This window comes from Passer domesticus, chromosome 1 (genome assembly GCF_036417665.1).
Source record: "Passer domesticus isolate bPasDom1 chromosome 1, bPasDom1.hap1, whole genome shotgun sequence".
NCBI lineage: Eukaryota > Metazoa > Chordata > Aves > Passeriformes > Passeridae > Passer > Passer domesticus.
The window spans coordinates 121,549,775-121,568,241 of NC_087474.1; the positions used below are offsets into that span (position 1 = coordinate 121,549,775).

The window sequence follows — 18,467 nt, forward strand, 5'->3', positions numbered from 1 at the left end:
GATGAGAATAGGGTCTCTGTCCTGCATTTGAATAGCACTCAGAGCACAGACGAGGAAAACTTTTACAGCATTATGATAAAAAATTAAGAAGGTCTCAGGAATAAGGACAAAAAATTGAACTTTGGGTTGTACTCTCCATTCACAAAGGTTCAGGTTAAAATGCTATTGGCCTTATGCTGCTGGCCTTCACTCAGCCATATGGCAGACCAACAACAGTGTTTGCTGACAGTGGTTTTCTGCAGTGGTTTTCTAATTCAAAAGTCTGGAGGAATGAAGTTCTTTGAAAAAAGTGAACAGTTTATCAGAGGGAAAAACTGGAATGAGGCACTACTGTAGATGCTGGCTCTGTCCTTATCCAATATTCTCCACCAGGACAGAAATTAGACAAAAATTTTGAGTATACAAGGACAACATGGTAATGGGAAAAGCCATAATCAGAAGTATTTCTGAAGCCAAAATATTTTTTTATTTAATTGCATGAGAAAAAAATGAAAGAAAATCTGGAAGAGACAATGGTCATGTGAAAACATGACAAAACTGCAATTTACTTGAGTGTATCATCTCCTCTCAGCTTCTATGGCATTTGGCTCTTCACTGTGTTTCCAAAAACCATCCTCTAGACTTGCTTCCTAAAATGTAGGACCATTAACAGATCTCACAAATTATGTTTCAGGTTAAACAGGAAAGTGACTGTGTTATGCTATTTCATTATTTTTCTGCTACTAACTTTAGCATCCCTGCATCTAAAAATCATGATGGAGTGTAGTGACAAACAAATGTGTAGAGGGGTGGTTAGAAAAAGTTGGGTGTATTTCCAGCTATTAGAGCATACTGAGCATCAAAAAGGGGCCAAACAGAAAGAAGGGATGCATGCCACAAATGTCTCAAAGAGTAATTTGTTTCCAGAAAAAAAAAAATAAATCTAAGCCATTTGACTTCTGGGAAAGAAGAACCATGGGGTTTTATCCCTTTAATCATTTCATTACTTCTTTTTTTCCCTCATAAATATTTGAACTTGTCATACTAATCTCTATTTTGCATCTTTGTAACATCTGTGGATCTTCTCTAAGATAGGGACTTAATCACTTTTTGACTCAAAAGAAGGGAGATTTCTTTATTTTTGCAAAGGTGAAGCCCTTGATTTAGCACACTAGATTTGATTTTATTAAATAACCCCAATTAGGTCTTGTCATTGGAATTTAGATATCACAAGAAGTAATTTTCAGAAAAAAAAAAAACAAAAAAACTTGAATTCTTTTCAGTCCATTGAGGAAAGAAAGGAGAAACCTTTTTTAGACTGTGAAGCTAGCAAGCCAGAGTGGAAAAATCAAAGTGGGACTAAAGACAAATGCTTTTCTTGGAGACTGATTGCCTGTTGTGAGCCTCATCCTTTGTCCTCCACTGAAGTGTTTTGGCCAATAATCCTTCTATGAAGTATGTTACCCACAGAGATCCAAAGATATCCTTCTCATCATTCAAACCACTGGGATTTTCAGTATGAATATTGTTTTCAACACAGATTAGAAGGAGACTTGAAAACTTTTCTCTTACCAACAGAACATGATCACAGAAAGTTAGAAAACCAATCCAAATAATCACAAATAGTACAGGACAACTTCCTAGCTGGGACTAGAGATGGAGCAAGTACTTCTGAAAGTTGTGGGTTGGAATGCTTAGAGCATCACAGGACACTGCAGAGCTCTGATGCAGTAATACACCGAACATATCAAAGGAAGGAAGAAAACACCTTTGGATAACAAGGCAACTCTTTGCTATTTGATGAGGAATCCCAGGGCAAAATTTTCCTGCTGTTCTGTAGTGGGAAATGTGCTGGGCATAGAAACTAGGGGATTCATGAAGCCCACAGTGAGGGAAAGGGTAGAGATAATATTTAATCTGAAGGGATTATCTTGGTCAGTCAATCTCAAGAATTGTGATTGGAGCATAGCAATCAATGTGTGTTGTCAATTACTCTGGATCTGACTGTAAAACCCCCACTGGATACTGGGTTCTTTGTAAAGCAATCATATGAGCTTGCAATAAAAGAGATGAGAAAACAAATGGATGGCAAATGTGACCAATACAATTAGATTTTAAATAAAAAATATGTAGCAGTTGTGCCCTGGAGTCTTCCCAGATATTTAAGACTGATATATCACCAGCAAAATTCATTCATTATATCCCTTGGATTTGTGGCATTATAATTTAAAGCATTTTTTGTCCTGTGAGACTTTTTTATTACCCACTTTGCATACTTGCAGATGTTTTCTGTTGTTCACACTACGTACATGAAGCATTTTTGTTCACACCTTATTCAACTGAAGAATAAATGGCTGAAAAAAAAATACCTCATGAAAATGAAATGTTTTAAAATACTAAACCCACAAGTTTGAAGTTCTCAGTGGAGGATTATTTCAAGTTCACCAGAAAAATAAATATATATATTAAATAAGTGACCTTTTAATATACTTAAATAACCTCTCCTGTAAAATAGTTTATTTTTATGTTCTTTATTCCACCAAAACTGCATTGCAGCTTTCCAGTCTTTATATTTACATTATTTGCAACTCTTTCCATAAGTGCCGGTACAAATGTAACTGATGAAAATCCAGAATAGTCATACAAATGTTCCTGAAAGCAAGGTGCATTTCTGAGCAAATTTTTTTCTGATGCACAATAATATTTATGTATATATTAACAAAGCTTCATAATATAAAATATCTTCCATGGCAAGTAAAACTTCCCCACTTACAGCTTATTCAGATTTCAGTTACACAGACTTCTGCATTTCAAGTTAGTGCAAATAATGAGAGTAAGAGCCTGAGCAGAACGATGTAAATACAACGGAACAAGAGAAACAGCAAAATTTTACCAACTCCCTGCATACGGTTATAACATTTAATCAGTATATCATTAGTATTCTTCATATACAATGTATTTAAATAATTGGCTTGTCTGAACTATAGGCAACAAATTTACAAAATAAAATAATGTTTCACACAAATATGGAATGTCGGACAAATATATGAAAATAAAATGCATCTAGTAACAAAACATTGTAAATCAAAAAGATAAAAGATGTGTCTCCATTTTTGAAGATTTCAAGGCACTTTCTTGGCAAAGCAGAATTCTCTCCTTGGTAGAAAGTCTGCAAGAGAAAATGACATGTCATTTTATAACTAGTTTCAAACAAGAGAAGCAGACTGCTTAGCAAAATTCTGTTCATAAACCACAGTTTCCTGTGGCTTGCATAAATCGTAAGATTAACTTCAAATGCCAGTGGGTCTTTGCCTCCTGTGAACACTAATCCTCAGTGCCAAGAGGTTTAACACACGGAGGTCTGCGCTGCTGCACCTTGCAGGCGAGCTCCCCCTGCACACAGCCACATGCAGCTCTACATTCTGGGTTTCACCAAATGCTTTACTTCCACTTGCAGGGATCTGACTCAGGAAGTGAAAACAGACCCACCCAAACCTCTAAGAGCTACAAGGGCAGCATGTGCCCGGAATCCCGGCCCCGGAGCCGCCGGCGCCTCTCCATGGTGCTGAAACATCCGCCCCGGCTTGCGCGGCCAGATCCGCGGGCAGGCGATTGCCCTTCCCCAAGCAAAAGTTCATTTCGAGGAGGAAAAGACCACGTCTTCTTTGTATAGCCGGATATTTACAGGTGAGGAAGGAAAATATTTGCATAATAGCACTGTAGCTTTTCTTTTAATGAGGAAAAGGCAGCCTATTTTAGTACTGGCAGGAAAATGCTTAAAAATAGCTGTCAGTTCTTCAAGTGAGAGAACCTCCTTCTTCAAGGCAACCAAGAATCTCCAAGACTGTCAGATGTTAAAGTGATGGCAAATTTTCTTACAGGCAACAGAATCTATGGCCATGTCCTCTCTATGCTAGTATGAGGGTGGTGAGGAAAGCAGATCCCTTGTGCCAAAAGATGAAGTAGAAGCAATCAGAGAATCACGTTAGAAATGCAATGTTTTTTAGGGATGAATGTATGTAACTCCTTTGTTGCACTCCCTACTAACAGGGAACAGAGAGAGCAACTCCCACCACTCTTCACCTTTCTCAAGAAAATGTTTCCATTCCAAGAATCAGTGGATATGATTAAACATGAAGATCTGAGGATGTCTCATTATGATGGAAACTATCTCCTGTACTTAGTGGAGGAATGGGGTGAGGGAGCACAGAGACAGCTGGGGAACACTCAGATTATGGCTCTACTTTTTCCTATAATGTTTTCTCTATTTTCAACAAAGTAGAGAGAAAACTAGCCTAGATACAACTTTAAGTGAATGCAGTGCACATGAGCTGCTAGCAGTGCTTACCATTTAAAAGCTCTCTTCCCTATTTTTCAAGTATTTGAATGTATTTTTGGCAGGCAAATTAAAACACCTGGCTTTGAAAATCATAGCAAATTTTGATCCTTTTGTGTTTTAAAGATGGAAATAGGATGAGATAGATGCTTCTGTACTGTGGATATGTAGGCAGATCTTTGACTCATTCTCTTAAAAGAAAAAGAAAAAAATTTGGAACACCAGAAATCTCTCTGAAAGCCATGATACATGAATCTAGAGATGGAAATGGATACAGATAAAGGAAAAACAGAGACTAAAAAGGTAAAACTGCAGAAAGTAAGAGAATGGAGGGATGTTTGAGAAAGCTGAGTTTTAAAAGAGGATACTAAAAAACAAACAGGAATTTAAGTACCCATCCCAACTGTTTTTCGTTTTAATCCTTTTCAGAAAAGGATTCCTGCCTTGAGTCATGAAAAGGAGATACAGACAAAGTAAGGAGATGCCTAGTCAATCTCTGGTTTGCTGTCCTTGGTATATTCAACACCTGGAAATCAAGAGGCCACAGAGACTGAAAATTGTTAAGAAGAAAAGAAATAATGAAGAAATTATTAAGAGAAAGAAATGATGTCATTTCTTCTCATAAGTGAAATATTGCCATATTCTTAAAGCACAGCCACCAAAATGAATCCCACCTCCACTGAGAAATCAAATCAGCTAACACTGACTCATATCCTACTCTTTTCTTATTCTTGATTAGTATGAATTGAAGTCTTGATGCAGGAAGAAGTGACATACACAACTCCCCCAAGCTTCAAGCTTGCAGTATTTGTCAGGAGGAGGTGGTGAAAGGAAACCATCTTCAAAGAAATTTAAATAAATAAAATTCACTTAGCTTATACATTTTAGTGGTTAATAATAACAACCAGTGTGTGTATTTACAAATTAACCTTTGAAAGTATAACCATCTTATTATTATTCAAACAACAGGATAAAACAGCTCACTTGGAGATGTTACTTTCATCAGTGACAGTGCTGTGTAACTGACATTTGACATGTTATTCATAAAAAAGAATGGACTGGTTTCTTCCTCAGACTACTTAGTGAAACCTTTAGCTTTCCATATCTTTATGTTAAGTTTCCTTCCATCACCATGAAGTGGTTATTAACTTTTCAGAAATTCTCAGAAGACAATATGGGAATGAAAAGGGCTCCCAGAAATTAATTGACAGGGTATCTATGAAGACTGCATTGGTAGACCTGAGAACAAGACATTCTCTTTCTTCCATGGATTAACAACAAAGTCCTCTGCAGAATGGCTTGAAATAAATGTGCTGATGATGCCCTTGAGCATTTTGCTTTCACCAAGCAGACTCCTTATTGAAATTTTGAACAGTAAGAGGCCACCCAGTGCATAGCTATGGACTGCAGTGTCACAAGTGACTTGTAGGAAATTACACTGGGGCTTGTCAGAGGTATTTGTGCTTCTATGTATTTCCAGGGGGAGCCAGTCAGTTCTGCAATGCAAAAGCTGCATGTTGATACACTCTGATAATACCACATTTTTGTATGCACACCTGATAACAAGGTATAAGTGTGAAGTAAACCACAAGACCATTCAACAAATAAGAAAATGAGTGGGGAAAATTATACTTACATAGCAAACATCCTAGGACTGTGTACACAAAGGGCTCATTGCTAATCTCGTTAGCAATCTTGCACACCTTTTGTAATCTATAAAACAGAATTACCCACAGCAATTATGAATCTCAGTTGCCAGATACCCTCAAAACACTGCATAAAATTAAATATAAAGTTTGTACTTGAATTTCAGAACTCTACACAGTGAAACTGTTATCTGATGGAAATTCATTGAATTATGTGTGCAAGATGCAATATTAGATTGTACCTTTGCATCATCAGCACTCTAGAGGAGACGTACCAATGATGGAAGGAATTAAATTTCTACCAGGAAGTTTTCTACTGGGGTGTGGAAGACTGGGAATTTAATTCATTAACTGGGAGGCTATTGTAACCATCACCATAACATAGTCAGAAGTCAGGCTGTTTCAAACATTTTATTGTTCCATTTATTATTAATACTGATTTAATTCCGTATTTTTCACATTTAAGTACTTCTCCTAATAATCAGACTAAAGATACTAACCTCCCACTTCCAATCCCCCTGTCATGTGCCCTTGGTTCAAATGACTACTTGGTTCAAGTGGACCCCAAGTCACTGCCATCCTTTCTGATATTTGTTAACAAGAAATACATGGCTGCTTCTCTTGCTTGATAAGTATTTTAATAAAACTTAATATAAATTGTGCCAAATGGCAAGAAAGTGATTGCTATGTGGGTTTCAGTTCCTCAGAAAATATTTGTACAATGTATAACCATGTCATAAGGAGAGGAAATAACTCATCCTCAGACATCCCATGATGACTAAGGTGTCCCTGACAGAAAATATAAAACCCTTCTAAAGACACAAGGAAAGATCTTGGCTATGATCAGCCTGAGTGATAGATAAGGTGGAGACAAATCTGAAGATTTAGCTTTCCTTTTTAGAACAGAACATTTCAGGTGAATGTAACTCATTGTCTGCTTTGGGTTTGCTTGATGAAAGGGGGAACAAAAACTCTGCTGTGGTTTAAATCACCCTTGTTATTTTACAATTTGCTTTGATAGTTGAACTAAAAAAATAAGTAATTCATACCATTCAAAATCACAGTCTTGTTTTTAACTTTAAGAAAGGCTATTTAATTAGAAGAAAAATAATGTTACTGTGTTTCTTTAGAAATAAAGTGAAACACTCAGGCGATACATAAGAGTCTGAATAATATTCACATGCTCTGGATCCATGTGTCAAGGCATACAACATGCAACATGGTATTTTTCATTGCACAGCACGTAACAGAAATACGCCTTGCTTACTCCTGTGTCTACTTAGAAAGCTGCATGTATAACTTTTGAGGATCAGCCATGGATTCCTATATTCCAGCTTCTGATAAGTGTAAAGGCAAATGAAGATGAGGGCTGCTCCACCCCCTTTCAAACACTAAGTCCTCTGATGTGCTGAGCTATGCATCTCAGCTGCTCACAAACAGTGCTTCTAAGTGATGCAGCCAGAAAGTGCCATTGCTTTTTCATGTTAAATCCTGAAAAGCTTCCAAAGCACCAAACTTTGCCCACAGTTTGTGCTTACACATCCCTAATGAGATTCACCTTCTCTAATTAAAACACACTGCTTCTTTTCCAGTGACTGTTATTGAACTGTCCATTGCACTAGAGAATGCTGAAGTAACTTCTATTTCAGGAATTTCCATTTTGGTTTGGGGATTTTGTTTGATAAATTATGTTATGTTGTTTAACAATGGGCATGTAATAGAAAATTATACTCACAAGCTGAAATATATTAAACCCCAAAGATACAACTCTACTATTAAGCATTAATAGAAGGTAAAGAATGGTTCCGATTTTATCTTGCACAAGGAAAGCTAAAGAGAGCAAGCAAGAAGGAGAATATCTGCCCTCTGCATAAGCATGTCCTACTGGTTTTTTTCAGTATAGTTTTCATTTCATATGTTTCAGCATCACTTTGAAGGAACTCCATGATGTTCAGCTGACAGCAAGGACATTAACAGAAAATCTTTATATATTAGAAGACCTTGGGTATGCTTTTTAATGTAGTGCTAAAGAGTAACTGTTAAAAAAGGACCACGACATCAAACTCTTAATAGATAAAGTGTGTTGCTTTCAAGCAAGTATCAGAGCTAGCATTAAAAATTACTTTGCTACTTACAGGTTGGTGTTGAGCAGTCCCTTGTGTTGTGATAGAGTCGATGAAAGTGCTTGCTACACTCTGAGGAAAATGTGACTGGCCCTGTTTGAAAGTAAGGAGGAGTTAACAACAAGCTCTCAGTGTCACTGCTCCACAGCTTCAATGAATGACAACAACACATAGCATTAAGTTCTCTTTCTCTTGGCTAAAATTGCATTTAGTCTTTTACTATGCCTTAAACAACTATGATGCAACACAAGTATAATAATGCTAGTGAAATAACAGAAAGAAGTTCTGTTGCTGTGCCTTTATGCTCATGATATAGAAAACAGAAAAATGGCACATTAAAATAATGGGCTGGTTTAGCCTTGAAATTCCAGTAATTCAAAATTAGCAGTAAAATTTCTTATATGGCAAAAAATAGAATGACAATTACAATAGAATTTAGTTTGTTCAGTGGTTGTCTGTAGTCTAATGTAGAAGGAATAATGCACCTGGACTGAGGATACTATTTGTAAAGATAAATAAAAGCAACATTTTAAGCAAATATGAGTTTCTAACTCCTGGAAAGATGAAGTACTTTCATGTACTAATGCTTTTAATTTGCACATGGATGGTTTATAAAATTCTTAATATACAGTGTGGGTGTTGAGGGAAAAAAATGACAGCTGAATAACATCTAGGAACCTGATCTCCTGTTAAATAATCCTAGTAAAAAAGCATACAATGTGCAGAATGCAGGATATGTTTCATCTTTGGGAAGACAAATCCCTGCATGTCCAGGGTGTAGTGTACTGCTCTCTTCTTTGGATATAGAGTGTCATCTGTTTATATTAATATTTGATTTAAAAAGCACCCCTGCTTATGGCCAGGGGGTTGGAACTAGATTATCTTTAAGCTTCTTTACAATCCAAACCATTCTATGGGTCTATTTTCTATAAAACATGGCTCAACTGTAACAAGTTGCCAAAGACCCCTTCCAAAATTGCTGATGGCCCCAGAAAGTGTTACTGGTGACATTCAAGATGAAAAGGAGAGCAAAAATGCAATATTTTCATCCTGTAACCTGCTTAGCAAGACTGCCACTGACAGCTGGGGATGAGTATCCTGTGATTTGGACAGAAAACATTGACGTGAACTGATGTTAAGTCAATAAGGCTAAATTTAAATGCAAATTTAGTACAAGTAGGAACCCTGAATAAGAATAGCTTGCTTCAAGCAATGCTACAAAATTATTCACATGAAGCAGACTTTGTTGGCCAACTTTCCTTTCAGAGGAAACCAAGAAGCATTTCTGGGAAAAAAATACTTGTTTCATAACTTGAAAGATGGTTTATGAGCCTGGTAAAATACATCAAGCAAATTCTCTCTAGATAACGAAGCCAAGCTGCCATGAGCTCCAGAGATGATTCCTCTCTATGACAGTGAACATACTTGAAGATTAGATTTATTTTACAGTATACATGGGTTTCAGTAGATTTTTTAAGCCACAAATAAGCTTTTCAACAAACTGGAAGAGCAGCCTTTGCAAGTCTGAACTGGAATATTGTGGCCATTTTTTTATTCTGAGTGAGTAATTAGGCTCAAGGAAAAGTATGTAATTTTAAATTATCCAGCATATATGGAAACACTGGCTTTTGTCACTAAATAAATTCCATGTCCCTTCAGATAATATATGGTTTTCTAGCTCTCTTCCCTGTCATCAAAAATAGGCTGTTAATTTTATTGTGTCTTACAAAACACTCTGTGTCAGCTGGCTCTCCAAGCTAAATTGATAGATTACTTTATGACTCACAAGATTATTTATGATTTTTCCTATAGTCAAGGGCTGTTACATATGGTTCTTATTTGGCTTTAAAATGTGTCTATTATTCCTGGCATATGAGAAGTGTGCAATAATTTTCTTAACCCTGAAACTATAAAGATAATGTACTGTAAATGTAATGTTGATTTCAGCTTCTCTCTTTTTTTTTTTTTTTTCACCACTTCATTAGTTTTGGATGTCCTAATTCTGAACTAGTAAGAACTGTAATCAAACAGTTTAATTAATGAAGGCTACTAGACGATTATGATAGGAACAAAATAACAAAATCCACTGTATTTTAAGAAAATGCCTATGGATTACAAGATCTAGTAAAACTATGAAAAATAAAATAAAATACAAAACAACAGGCAGAAAACTCCACCCCTGAAGATCTTAAGATATATTTTAAAAAAAGAGTGAAAGAAAGAGAGAAAGAGAGAGAGAGAGAGGAAGAGAGAGAAAAAGAGATAGATAGATAGATAGATAGATAGATAGATAGATAAGAAAAGGAAAGAAAAGGAAAGAAAAGGAAAGAAAAGGAAAGAAAAGGAAAGAAAAGGAAAGAAAAGGAAAGAAAAAGAAAGAAAGAAACTAACTGCAGGCAGAAATTCTGAGTCAACAAATAAACTTTCAGTATTTTGGAATGATCCTGCTTTCCTCATTCATTCCAACTAATCTTACTCAAGTAATTTCAGCAATTTTGATGGCAACTAAATAAAATTCATGCAGAAAAGGACTATTAATTTCATGAATGGGTCCAGAGACAGGCCTTAAAGTATTTTTTTCTTTTCTGTGATTTACCACTCTCACAATAACTTCTGTAAAACTCATGGCTGTTTTTCCCTGGTTTTGAGTAATGAAACTCAATCTGTATTCATTACTTAGCTTCCCCAGATTCTTATGTTGAGCTTTTTATGGTAGCTGAGGAGTTTCCAAAGCTAAAAATGAAAAGGAAATAGATTAAGTACTAACATAAACAAATCTCTCTTGTCTGTTCTCCCCAGGAGAGGAATCTTTAGTGTTGCTCTGTCACATAGCACAGCATAGTTTGAAGCTCTATGTTGATTTCTTTCTCATATGGACTGAAAATGATCAGGTTCACAATTACTCTTGTTTACTGCAAGGGTGAAGGGCCAGCTGGCTCTGGCACATTTCCTGTAGATTCTGTTGGGTTGCAGTGAGCCATTGGCAGAAAGATCCTTAAAGTTATGCCTATCCCAAGGGCTGGAATACACTTCCCCCATGCAAAAGAGACAACAAATACCTTCCCTTCTTGTCAAGCACTGCCTGAAATTTCCAGCAATGAGCAAATGCATAATTATTTCCAATTCTCTTTTTCATGCTCTGACATCCAAATATTTGTCTAGCTTTTAGTTTTAATACTTCATATAACCCTGAAAATCACCATGAGATTTGCAGTGTCACACCTCGAGACCTTCACTTTTCTGAGTTACAGAAAGCTGGAACTGGAGAGCAAAGAACCAGTGCAAGCACCTTGTCATTGGCAACATGTATTTCATATATTCAGAGGGTACAATATTTTTCTCAGAAGTTACAACACAGTCCCAAAGTTAAGTGCATTATACAGCTCCTCAGTTTTCAAGTACTTGGTTGTTATCATCATAAACTTTCATACCTGAAACAGCAAGTTATTTTCTATATTTCATTTACACTAATTTAATTCTTCCTTGTTCTATCTGTTTCCACTATTAAAATAAGTGTCCACACATAGATATCATGAGACAGATGCAAAAAATCTTCCCTGATTTGGTAAAAATTTACGTGGCCACAAAGGTCTGTTTCTTAAAAATATCTACAGTCGAATGAGAAGTTCTAAAATTAGTGAGTGTGAAAATAAATATGGAAAGCACAATAGGAGGATAAAAGTTAAGCAATGACTTTTAAATAATGTTTTAACTTGTCACATTTTGAAAGTTATTTTAGACCAGATAGTTCAGTTGATTATTTAATGAAACTAGAATTCTTCAAAAATTTCTACTTCTAAAATATGCACATTTAACTTCAGAAATGTTAGCCTCAGAAATGTTGAGCCTCAAAAAAATTAGTGGTGTGACATTTGCAGCTACTTAGAGTATGGACATGTGGAAAAACCAGGCAGCTGCCTTACCTGTAAAATGTTTTATGAACTTGTCTTTTAGACTGGAATCTCTTGGAAAAATTTCTGAGGAGAGAAGAAAAAAAAATATTTATGAAGCCTAGGAATTACAATAAAAGCTCTGAAAGCATAATATGTCAAGATGTCTGATGTACAGAGACCAAATATATTCCCAAATCAACTATAGAATCAATTTTTATAGTTGTGGGGGTGTGGGTATGTAAACAAAATGGTGAAGTACTTCAGGTAATTCCCAGATGAGTATTAAATGGTCATTCTACAACACACAATCATTTTCTGACACCAATTTCTGCACATATTAGGTCTGAGGGGGGCTGTAAGCATAGAAAGATTAAAAATAATATAAGTATATTATCATACTTACAAGTATGTAAGTATTTGAAGAAATTATGTATAATAATTATGTGAATACCAACTAAATATTACTTTTTGGGTTTTGAAATAACAAGTACCTGAAAAGTCTCCTACAAATCACCTAAAATAGACATGGGCCATGAACATTTTCATTGTAATACTAGTAAAAAAAGGGTTCTCCTCTCCTGTCAAAATTGCAGTGAATTTTAAAATATTCCCTTTCCATTTATGGAATTTTTTTCACAGAAAGTACAAGAGATTAGAAGCCTCAGAACACTCAAAATAATCACAAGGAACAGAAAATGGAAATAACACAAAAGATGAAGTTTCTTTTTCTTTTTTTTCCTTCTTTTTCACTGGGATGCTGCCTCTGGCTGACAGCAAAAACTTTTGATGCAAGTAAATACCCTCAGAACCAGTACACCTCCCCCTAGTCTTATTAATTTTCCAGTAAAAAATTATTTCAAAATTTTTGGGTACCTGCAGTTATTACTGGAGGCAGTAACTAGCTGCCTATTACGTCAAATTCAAAGAACTTTCCCTGGCTGTTGGACAAGGAACATTGCTAACCTGCAGGATTGGGACCTGCAGTTAAATGCATTTATTCAATAAAACAATTTCCTTATATCTAAAGTAATTTCAAATCTTTGTATTCTCCTACATTTTTTTCCAATTCCCAGTCTGAGTTAACATTTAGCTCAGAAGAGAGCTAGTTTCCTTTCATACTATAGGAAGATATTGGTTATCTGCCAAGATAAATTCTTACCACTGGCTTTAGGCAGTTTCTCAGAGGTCACATGGGTGTATTTTTAGGCTGGGATTTTAAGATAAAATGCCCAAGTCTTACTGCAACTCACCAAGATTAGGAAACCTACTTTAGTTAAGATTCCTTAAAATATATCAGTTTTAACTAATGTCTTTCCTCATTGCAGAAGAAATGCCACGCCTTCTCCAATAAAATTAGCATTTTACTGATAAGAAATGTCAGATAGTTTAAAATTATACAGAATGAAGAAGACAAAAAGGAAAAATAGGGTGTGTGTTTTGAATGAGATGCCTCAAGTGAACAAGTGCTGATGAATAATCACTGTCTGGTGAAGGATAGGCTAGGAACTGGCCGTTCTTGCTCTGACAAAGAACATTTGATACAGACACTTGCAAAGTACATAGAATTTCCTGTGGGAACAGTAGCTGTTTTTTGCCCCATAAAATTCTCTATTTGCCCCATAAAATTCTTTAGGCAAAGTCTGTATACAGCCAAAACCCCACCTCTTAATGGCCAGAAGGTGAAACAGGAGGACAGATTGATGCTCTGTCAAGGAGCTGTGCACTGCGAGTATAAAATTGCAGTTGTAGCAGTGTTGGTAAGACTGAGAAGGAACACTGCTTTCCACACTGGCCCAGAGTTCACACCAGCCTGTCCCAACAGGGAAATCTAGGTCAGTTGTGTGTTGAAAAGCAGCCGAGCCATGCTGCCTGCGTGCCTGCTGCTCCCCTGCTGCGGCTGCTGTCCCTCCGGGCAGCAATCAGCTTTTCAACATGTGCCCAGCTTCCTTCAAGCGCTCCTTTGCTTAATAGCGCAGTGCATGTGCTGGGTAAAACACAATCAGTGAGCCCCCAGCCCAGCACAAAAATAACCTAAGCTCATTTGTATGAGAATCACAGGCAGCACAGGTTACTGGAACGCTTCTGGCTCTAATGGCAGAGGCAACTCCCCCTGAACCATGAATTGCCCAACACAAGCGCAGTAATTTTCTCCCCTCTTCCAGCAGCGTAGCCAAGCTCTTCTGTCTGTACACAACTGCGAGTCTGAGGTCCCAAAGGACTTAGCTCTTCAATCAAACTAATGAACATCTTTGAATAGAATATGTGTCACTGGCTCCTGATCACCCTGCAGCCAGGAGCAGGATATCAAGTTCGTACATACTTCTGACAAGCTCTCCTATGAAGCTGAAAAAATAACGAAAAAGCCCCTGAAATAGCTTGTTCTGGTTTCTAACGAGTTCTTAGTTGCTCCAGTCATAATCTATGTACTATCTATCACCTATTAAAGTGTCCTTTTTCACAACAAAGGCTCATATACTCACAATGCAAGTTAAATTCGTTTGACATACTAATTTCACAAAAAAAAAAGCAGAAGCATTAATATAATAAGATAGATTGGCAAAGTATTACTAAAATCAAAACACTTCAAAGTCACACTGGGAAAACTAAAAAAGAAAGAGGAAAATGAAAAAAATAAAATGTTTTACGTGCAAAACCTATATGAATGGAAAATATTGAGTGGAGAGAGATTACTCAGTCCATTCTTGCCTCAAGACCATATTATGCAAACTATTAAAATACAGCCAGTGTATATCCTATGGGATATAGTAACATTGGCTTTATTCAGCTGGGAGAATATTTAGACTGTGGCATTATTGTGCCCAGGCTTACAAAGTCTGCACTGCTCACCACAGAGTACATCTGGGTTAAAAGGCACTTGAGCTATTGACTCTGTGTTTGTTCTGGGCATAATCTCAGTTTATAATCATAAATAACCTTAGTTCTAGGATTTATTTCTTATTTACACTAGGACTTCTATGCATATCCTTAGATATTTACTAATCTGGGGCAAAATGTTGCCTGTCCTTCCACAGAGAGCACTGGCCAAGGGCAAGTAGTAAAAGGTGCTAAAATGGATTTGCTGCTTGCTCTTCTGTCCAAAATAGCAGAAATATTTACAGTAAACTCTAGGGACAAGAGAAATTTAGAGGGTTTTCCAGCACTGCTTAACAGACAGAATGGTTAAGTTTATAATGCAAAGCTGGTTCCAAACCAATCCATACTGTTAGTTCTATCAAGCTATGACATTTCAGAGATCTCATGGCTTTAGGTAAGAGGTGACTAGATCTACCTGAGTTTTATCCTAGCTGGGAGAGTTAGCCAGGTCTGGGCTAGGAATCAGTAAGCAACATCTGATCCAAGTCTCCTTTCTCAAATTCTCCAAAGCTGATTTTACCACTGTTGTAAAACTAATTCCCCAGAAGATTACTCTTTCAGCTGTTATTCAGGACTCAGCAGATGACAGGAATGTTTCATTTTTCACTAATTTGAGTGAAATTACAAAAAAACTCTGAGATTAAATAAACTACAGCCTGGTCTCAGGTTTGTCCTCAGCTTGCAACGTAAGACATAGTTGTTCCACCTTCAGTGGGTCTTTTCACCTTTCTGTGCCTTCAGTTTCTCCATGTTTTGTCAGTTCAGACTGCAAAGTTGTAACAGCACATGCTGATTTTTACCCTGTGTTTGCACTGTCTCCTGTATCATGTCACCATAATTGTGCCAGGAACATTCATGTCCTAATGGAGTATAAATAAAAAGAACTGTGATCACAGCCCTGAAATAAGCCAACTCCACACAACAGTTTGTTGACTTGGAACATAAAACCTCTACATCTTCAGGCAGAAAAAAAAGCAAGATCTCCATTTGTTTATGCTCCCAACAGACAACTTTTCTATATTTTTAGTTTATTCAGAGAATTTGTGTCAATCAGACAGCAAAAGTGCTCCACTGGTCAAGGCTGGGCCAATCAGAAATGGTGGTAACACCTTTGTGATAACATATTTAAGAAGAAAATAAAAAGAAGTTATTGTGCAGATGTAGCTACAGCCAGAGAAGAGCAGATTGAGAACAGAGAGGAACAACTCTGCAGACACCAAGGTCACTGGAGAAGGAGGAGGAAGGGGAGAAGTTGCTCCATTTTGCTTGAGCTGAGATTCCCCTGCAGCCCGTGGTGCAGACCATGGTGAGGCAGCTGCGCCCCTGCAGCCCATGGAAGTCCAGGGGGATGCAGAGATCCACCTGCTGCCCTTGGAGGAATCCCACACTAGCGTAAGTGGATACCTGTGAACCTCTGGTAGGCCCATGACAGAGCACAGTCCTGGCAAAGATCTGCAGACCCATGGAGAGAGAAGCCCACACTAGAGCAGGTTTCTTGATAAGACTTGTGGCCCCGTAGGGACCCACATTGGACCAGCCTGTTCTTGAAGGACTGCACCCCATGAAAGAGTGGCCCACATAGCAGCAGTTTGTGGAGGACTGCTCCCCTTGGGACGGGCTCCAGTTGGAGAAGTTAATGAAGAATTTTCTCCTGTGGGAGGGATACCATGCTGAAACATCAGCAGAAACAACATGCAATGAACAGATCAAATATCCATTCCCTGTCTCCCTCTGCCACTGAGGGAAGGAGGTAGAGCTGAGAAGAAATGAGCAGTGGGGGAAGGTGTTTGTAAAGTCTTATATTACTTCTCATTATCCTGCTCTGATTTTGTAAGTAGTCAATTCAATTAGTATCTCTAATTCCAGCCTGTTTGCCCATAATGGTATTTGGTGTTGGATCTCTCCAGGTCCTTATCTCAACTCATGAACCTTCATTATATTTTTTCTCCCCTCTCCAGTTGCAGAGGGGAGTGATAGAGTGGCATTGGTGGGTGTTTGACATCCGGCCAGAGTTGTGCACAGTGCATTTTCTTGGGTTTTTATCTGTGAAATGGCAGAAGAAAATTGTCAGCAGTAAGATGCAGCTGACTCTTCCATTATAAACCCAGATGCAGGCTTCCAAAACATTTTGGCATGAAAATAGCATGTGGGTTTCAGTTTTCTGTTTTGTCTTGTTTTTTAGAAAGAACATTTCATGTCATGAGACTGCTTACAACACAGTATGTTTTAGCATAGCTTTAAATAAATGTGACATTTTAAAGGACAAGACTCTCCAAAGTTTCAACTTACACAAAGGCTATATTGGTTCACAGTATACAAATAAATCTTGCAATGGTTGAAATATCACGCTCCCAAAAATATTGGAACACTGTCAGCAAAACTGTCTCAAGTACTTACACAGACAAGTCACATTTATTTGGATGAAGCTTTTCTTTTCTACAAATTCTCCACCCTGCCTAAAGATGGCAACTCTTGCCTACTGCAAAAATACAAGGTGAAACACTTATAGGAGGAGGTATGCATACTTTCAACAATGTCAAGATGATTTATTTAGCTCAGAACAAAAAATATTTGGTAACAAAAATGATAACAAAATCTTTCAAATGTAAATTCGTAAAGAATTTTATAAGTTCCCAGAGGAATTGAAGCAATAGAGATGGAATTCAACCACAACAAGATAATAATACCCAAGTAAAGCGGTATGCTAGGAAGATGAGTGAATAGAATGACATGAAAGTATCCTCAGCATGATTGTTCCAAACATACGTGAAATCCTAGAAAAACAGTGCTTAAAATATATATATATATTCAAAAACATAATGTCCGAAAACATCCTTTCTCTGCATTTAATCTACATACATAACTATTCCTACAACTTTTAGATACAGATGTACTGCCTCAATTTAACAAAAGATTAAAAAGAGTTTTGCTCAGAATAGAAAACAGTTCAAAAAGCAAAGATAAGACATCCTAGTGGAGAAAAAATTGTTAATGTTCATTTGATAAAAATTCAGTGTGGTGTGGCGTAAAACATAGGTGTTTTTCATGGGAATCACAGATAAAATACCCTGTGAATAAATGGAGCATGAAGTGTGTGCTTAGAGCTCTCACCTGGGTTAAACAGCTCTAGGTGGACAGAAACATGTGGTCACCACAGTGGGCAGCTGTGACAGGGAGTGGATCCCAATCCCTGGCTGGGGCACTTTCCACACTGAGGTTTCACAGTGCTCAGGACAGCAGCTCCCAGCACAGCCCTCAGCAGCAGATGATGTTAAGCATGGTTGAATCAATCAGTATATACTTCTTTCTTCAGTACCCCAAACAATTAAAAGGTCTTAATTTCATCCTTCCATTATTACAGGTCTTGCTTCTGGCCCCAGGGCTGGACAAAGTCCTTACCTGAAAAACTGAGGGCTTCCAGCAGCTTTGGCTAGGCTGGAAATGCTATATTTTCTATGCTACTATGCCATTTCTACCTGAATGATATTACTTTTTGTTCTGTACAAAATAGACATATCAATATAGATTGAAATGTTTTACTGATTCCTCACGTGGTGGCTGAAACAGAAGAGAAACAGCACTTTGTTGAAAAAGTGTGACATTTTTATTCCGTACT

At 37.2% G+C, this 18,467-nt stretch overlaps 1 protein-coding gene across 1 annotated transcript in view; it reads right to left on the reverse strand.

The window, feature by feature from the left end:
- Positions 1-2,491: 2,491 nt before the first annotated feature.
- Positions 2,492-18,467, reverse strand: part of ALKAL1 (ALK and LTK ligand 1) — a 36,538-nt gene continuing 20,562 nt past the window's right edge. The window contains exons 3-6 of the mRNA XM_064386197.1: positions 12,008-12,061; positions 8,097-8,177; positions 5,952-6,028; positions 2,492-3,148 (exon numbers count right to left, since the gene is read on the reverse strand). Of these exons, the coding sequence (XP_064242267.1) occupies positions 5,964-6,028; positions 8,097-8,177; positions 12,008-12,061 (200 nt within the window). The 3' untranslated portion in view covers positions 2,492-3,148; positions 5,952-5,963. The remainder of the gene's footprint in view (positions 3,149-5,951; positions 6,029-8,096; positions 8,178-12,007; positions 12,062-18,467) is intronic.